At 60.2% G+C, this 6271-nt stretch overlaps 1 protein-coding gene across 1 annotated transcript; it reads right to left on the reverse strand.

Annotated features, from left to right (window-relative positions):
• Nucleotides 1-84: 84 nt before the first annotated feature.
• ZNF835 (zinc finger protein 835) lies at nt 85-5550 on the reverse strand. Its single transcript, XM_040633744.1, has 3 exons — nt 5339-5550; nt 4319-4407; nt 85-2126 (listed from the first exon to the last, which is right to left on the reverse strand). The coding sequence occupies exon 3, from the start codon at nt 2077-2079 to the stop codon at nt 442-444; it is 1638 nt and encodes a 545-aa protein (XP_040489678.1). The 5' UTR covers nt 2080-2126; nt 4319-4407; nt 5339-5550; the 3' UTR covers nt 85-441.
• Between the last annotated feature and the right edge of the window lie 721 nt (nt 5551-6271).

Genomic DNA, 6271 nt, shown 5'->3' on the forward strand with positions numbered 1-6271 from the left:
TTTTTTTTTTTTTAAAGATTTTCTTTTCCCCTTCAGACCCTGCTCCCTTCGTTAATATGCCCACGTCACCAAAGGAGCTGAACCTTTTATCCAAGTAAATTTATTGAACAAATGCCTACTCGGTCATAAAACCTCCAACCATTAAAAGACTAGCTAGAGACGCACAGACACTTCTTTGGGTCTACTGTTGTGGTCACATTTATCCTTCTGAACCAGGCAGCAGCGGGGGGTGGGGGGGTGGGGGGGGTGCAGTCTGGCCCTGCGGTCCAGTCCCGGCGCTGGCACCTCCTCCCCGTGTGACCCTGGGCAAGTCACTGGGCTCCTCTGAGCCCCGGGTTTCTCACGGGCAGCGCAGGGAGGACGGCGGATCGCCCCTCAGCGCCGCGAGGCCGGAAGTGAGGCGTGGAAGCGCTAGGCGCTGCGCGGCGGGGGGAGGCGCCCTTACGCATCTGCTCTCTCCTCCCGCCGGCCGGCGGCCATCGCCTCGGGCTCGCTGCTGCCCACCGGCCTCTCCTCCCGGTGCGCGCTCAGATGTTGCGTCAGGTGCGGCAGCTGCGCGAACGTGTCGCCGCACCGGGCGCACGAGTAGGGCTTCTTGTCGGTGTGCGTTCGCTGGTGGCGGATGAGAGCGGAGGAGAAGCTGAAGGCCTTGCCGCAGCCGCTGCACTCGAAGGGCTTCTCGCCGGTGTGCACGATGTGGTGCTGGATCAGGTAGGAGCGGTTGCTGAAGGCCTTGCCGCACTCGTGGCACGCGTAGGGCCGCTCGCCCGTGTGCGTCCGCTGGTGCAGCGTGAGCGACGAGCCCTGGCTGAAGGCCTTGCCGCACTCCCCGCAGCGGTAGGGCTTCTCACCCGTGTGGATCTTCTGGTGCTCGATGAGGGAGGATACGTGGCTGAAGGCCACGCCGCACTCCAGGCACTTGTAGGGCTTGGCGCCCGTGTGCACGAGGTGGTGCTGCACGAGGTGGGAGCGGTTGCTGAAGGCGCGGCCGCAGTCCTGGCACGCGTATGGCCGCTCGCCCGTGTGCACGCGCTGGTGCTGGCTCAGGTGCGACACCTGCGTGAAGGCCTTCCCGCACTGCGCGCACGCGTACGGCTTCTCGCCCGTGTGGATGCGCCGGTGCTCGGCGAGCGAGGCGCTCTGGCTGAAGGGCGCGCCGCACTCGGGGCATGTGTAGGGCTTCTCGCCCGTGTGCACGCGCCGGTGCTGCGTCAGGTGCGCGATCTGCGTGAAGGCCTTGGCGCACTGGCCGCACGCGTACGGCCGCTCGGCCGTGTGGGTGCGCTGGTGGCGGATGAGCGCCGAGGAGAAGCGGAAGGCCTTGTCGCACTGCGCGCACGCGTACGGCTTCTCGCCCGTGTGGATGCGCTGGTGCTCCAGCAAGGACGAGCGGTTGCGGAAGGCCTTGGCGCACTGGCCGCACGCGTACGGCCGCTCGCCCGTGTGCACGCGCCGGTGCTGCGCCAGGTGCGTGGGGCGCGCGAAGGCCTTGCCGCAGTCGGCGCAGCGGTGTGGCCGCTCGCCCGTGTGCGTGCGCCAGTGCGACGCCAGGTAGGAGCCCTGGCTGAAGGCCTTGCCGCACTCGGGGCACGGGTAGGGCCGCTCGCCCGTGTGCGTGCGCCGGTGCAGCGTGAGGTGCACGCTCTGGCTGAAGGCCTTGCCGCACTCGGCGCACGCGAACGGCTTCTCCCCGGTGTGGGTTCTTTGGTGCAGGGTGAACGCCGAGCAGTAGCTGAAGGCCTTGCCGCAGTCCCCACACTTCCACGGCTTCCTGGGGCCGCCCCCTCGCTCCTCACCGGAGTCGGCCACCTTCTGCTTCCGGTTCTTTCTCGGCGCACCGCGCCTCTGGGGCCCGCTGTCGGTCTGGGTGCGGGGAGGGCCTGATCCGGTTCTCGGGATTCCACCGAGTTCATCCTGTGCCTGCACACCGTCCCCGGCGGGGTCTTCCCCGTGGGCCACGGCCTCCTGCTTCAAACAGATTTCCTGGTTTGCCTGCCGGTCCCTGACCTGACCCTCTTGTTTCCAGGTTCCTCCCGCCTCGGAGCCCTGGGGGGCGGCCTTGGGCAAGAGTCCTTCCATCCCCGCTTCCTGAGCCGCTGCCAGTTTTCACATCTTCATGACTGGATCTGAAAGAGAAAAGTCAAACAGGTTGGTCATTTGTCCTGGGCTGGAAAAGACTCCGTGCAGGGTCTCAGCCTCTACATTCCTGACAGCTGGGGCCGGGTCATTCTTTGTTGCGGGCCGTCCTGTGCACTGTAGGATGTTAGCAGCACCCCTGGGTGTCCAGCCGTGGATTACAGGTAGCATCCCCCACCGTGTGACCACCAAAAGTGTCTTTCGACATTTCTAAGTGTCCCCTGGGGGACAAAATGATCCCTGATTGAGAATCACTGACTTGACGAACTGAAAACATTTTTAAAACATCCTTGCAAACACAGGACTCTGACAGCTTTTTTTTTTTTTTAAGATTTTATTTTATTTATTTGATAGAGAGAGAGAGTGAGAGAGATAGAGCGTTAGCAGGGAGGAGAGGGAGAAGCAGGCTCCCAGCTGAGCAAGGAGCCCAACGTGGGGCTCGATCCTAGCACCCTGGGATCATGACCTGAGGCAAAGGCAGACACTTAACCCACCGAGCCACCCAGGCACCCCTGACAGCTCTTACATATAGCTTTGCAACCTGGTGCTACAGGCTAGAATGTGTCTCTCCCCCCCCGCCCCAAGTTCATAGATCAGAGCCTGAAGTGAGGTGTCTGCAGGTGGGGCCTTTGGGAGATAATGAGGCCCCCCATGATGGGACTGGTGTCCTCATAAGAGGAAGAGAGACCAGAGCTCCCTCCCTCCACCATGTAAGGACACAGTGAGGAGGAGACCATCTCCAAGCCAGGAAGAGGGTTCTCCCCGGAACCCCAACCATGCTGAAGCCCTCATCCTGAACTTGCAGCATCCAGAACTGTGAGGACTGGATCTGTTGTCGAAGACACCAAGTCTGTAGTACTTTGTCATGTCAGTCGGAGCTGAGAGTTTTCTCTGCTGGAGAAAAATCATACACAGAGGAACAGGGAGCTCCCAAACTCCATGCATAATATACGCCGGTGGGAGCAGGCACTGGGCAAACCACTGGCGTTTTCCAGGAAAGTTAAAACACACATCCCCTGTTGCCCAATAATTCCATTCTCCGGAATGGGAGCAAGAGAAACTGCACACATGTACCTGGAGGCCTGTCCGAGGTTGGTTGTAACAGCCAAACGCTAGAAAACAATGCAGCTGTCTGCGCACAAGGGAACAGTCCAATGACCAGGGCATACTCATACAGTGGAGTATCTCACAGCATAGACATGAATGCCCGTCAGCTACCGTACCAGCTCAGGACCTCAGATACACAGTGTCGGCAAACAAAGTAAGATGCAAAGAATTTATCAGATACGATGTTATTTAGGTTAGAAACAGGCAAACTGCCCCATCTACTTTTTAGGGACTATGAACACGTGGGAAAGGTTCACTGCTCCGCCCTGGACTGGGCCCGGCAGCATTCCCTGTGACAGAGGCAGAGCTTGGGCCCCTCTGCAGACCTGGCGACTTGGAATCTGCTTGTTAACAGGAGCCCCCCGTGATTCGTGGGCACAGGAATGTCTGAGAGGGGCTGGCCACTCTGAAGCCACTTGGGTGTATGTTACAGTGGCGATAACCAGCACCCATTGAACACAGAGCTACCTGCCTGGCATCCTGTAAGCTCTTGTCATGTGTTAGCTCACTATTCCTTAGTAAAGCTCCCAGACGTGGCAATGCGAGGGCCCACACCTGGGCCACCTGGCTCCAGAGCTTCTCCTCCACAATGCCCTGCCCTTCTTGGGCTCCTACTGCTCCAACCATGGGCCTCCCCTGTTCCACAAACATTCCAGGCATGCTCCTGACTCGGCCTTTGCACTGCTGTTACATTTGCCTGGACTGTTCTTCCCCTGAGCCCAGGCCTCAGGGAGAAGACTTCTGAGTGTAGACCCAGAAGTGAAGGAGTGAGCGTTCTGGGCCATGAGTGCAGCAGGGACAAAGGTCCCGAGCAGGACCATGGCTGGGGTGACAGAGAAAAGCAAAGGTGCTGGGCAGCAGGGGAGGGGTGGGGCAGAACAACCGGGGCAGGTGGCAGGGGAGATTAGGTATGGAGAGGATGAGGGTCAGAGCAAGCAGGGTCTTGTGTGCAGTGGTGAGAACGTTGCTGGTGGGAGGCAGGCTGGGCCTGCCCAGTTCTGGTGCCGTCTCCACAGGCAGCCCTCAGGCCAGAGTCAGGCCCAGCTGTGTCCCCAGAGAGGGCAGGGGTACCCACCTCGGTCTTGGGGGCTTTGGGTCCTATCCACGTCACTCAGCTTGTGGCCCCTGCTCTGGCTGCCGTGCACCAGTGGGTCTGGTCAGCATCTGTGAGAGAAAGAAACGGGAGCTGTGAAGGAAGATGCTGGGACAGAGGGTGTTTCCTCTGGGTGCGTGGGGGGTGGTATGTGGGTTCAGGGCGGGGTAATCCTGGCATAGGAATGCAAACAGGCAACCAGAGGGGAGACGCAGACACACTCATAGGCAGACACACAAGGAGTCACACAGAATCCCACATGCCACCCTGCTACACACAGACAGGCCGTGCACTGGGACTCCACCCACAGTGACACACCCAGACACACGCAGTCACACGTGGCAGGCAGAACGTCACACACGTGCGGGGTCTGGCCCGTGTGCAGAAGCACGGCGACCCCAGGCTTGCACAGCGTCTCCTACACACCCTGTGACCCCTGGACAGAGTTCCACTTGCAGTCCTGTTGGGGCACACAGGACGCAGGTGCACTCCGGCTGGCAGACACGCCCATCGAAACACCGTGGACAGCAGCACACCCAGGCACACATGGTCACAGGTTCCACACATGGGCACACGTGGCACGGGTCTCCAAGTGCAGATACCTGCTCGATTGTGCACACTGCTCCCCCCTTATGGGCACCTGCCGGCAGATCAGTCACGTGTAAACACACAGCGAGGTGGGGGGGCGGACTCACATGCAGAGTTGCACCCAGTTACACACCTGCTAGGGCACAAACGGAGGTGGTCACCCTCACGCAAACACACAGGGGTGGACTCATGCACGGCTCACACCTGCACTGGCACGCAGGTGCAAACACGGTGACACACGGACTCACATCAGCGTCCCAGGCATAGCTGCGCGGGCACAAAGTTCTAGGGTGATGCACGTGCACACGCACGGAGACAGGAGGGACGGGACTCACATGCACACCGCGCTGGAGTCACGAACGTACAGCGACACACCGACAAGCACACCCACTCACGCACGCGCACATCACACACCAGTGCCCTGGCCTCTCAGCACCAGCTCCCAAGGCCGGGGGCGGCTGCCCCTGAGCTCGGTGGGTTCCGGTCAGGTTCTCCTCCGTCTCTGGCCCTGCCCGGCCGGCGCGGATTCCAGTGGCTCCTGGTCCCGCGGTGGCTCGGAAAGCCGGCCGCACAGGTCACGGCCGCGACCACCCGGGTGGGCCTGAGCCGAAGGCCGGTGCGGACTGCGCATGTGCGGCGGGACAACGGGGGCCCGCGCGGTGGGACAACGGGGACCCGCGCGGGGCTCCCGAGAACTACAACTCCCAGAAGGCGCCGCGCCAGGGGGCCCGGAAGCTCCCTGCCCTGTGCGCTGAGGGGACTGCTGGGGGCCGGCCTGGGGTTCAGGTGGGGGGCGGGGCCAGGAGTATGGGGGCGGGAGTCTTCCTCCTCAGGGTTGGGGTAGTCCACAGGTTTAGCGGGAAAACCGAGGGAGGATCAGAGACGCTAAGTCACTTAACGCAGGACAAACAGCACAGCGAGGGCGGGAGCTGGCGCTTGGAAAACATTTGTCTCAGAAATTTGATCCAGTTTCCTTCCAAAGCAGAGAAGGTGACACAGGCATCCATGTGGGCCAACGGTAATAGGAGCAAACCCGTGCATCTGTGTGTACTCATGGCCAGCCAGTATTTTCAAGAAATTCTGTTAGCATTCAGAAATTGTTAACATGGCTGTTAGGTAACTGGGAAAGCAAAGAAACGGGTGAACACAGAATGGGAAGACAAATGTATTTCACCCAAATCAACATGCCACTGATTGTGAGACATCACATTATTTTACAGACCTCCAGGGCTGCCCGTTAGACCATCACACACACTTTCTTTACACTTCAGATTTTCATCTTATGTGTAGACCTCAAGAGGCATTGTGTTTTCCCTTATCCTTCTAGAAGCTTCTGGCCTTGCCATG

This window comes from Ursus maritimus, unplaced genomic scaffold (genome assembly GCF_017311325.1).
Source record: "Ursus maritimus isolate PB19 unplaced genomic scaffold, ASM1731132v1 scaffold_19, whole genome shotgun sequence".
Lineage (NCBI taxonomy): Eukaryota > Metazoa > Chordata > Mammalia > Carnivora > Ursidae > Ursus > Ursus maritimus.

Excerpts from the sequence above, each read along its gene's own strand:
- ZNF835 (XM_040633744.1), bottom strand. The coding sequence starts at position 2,079 with ATGGAAGGACTCTTGCCCAAGGCCGCCCCCCAGGGCTCCGAGGCGGGA.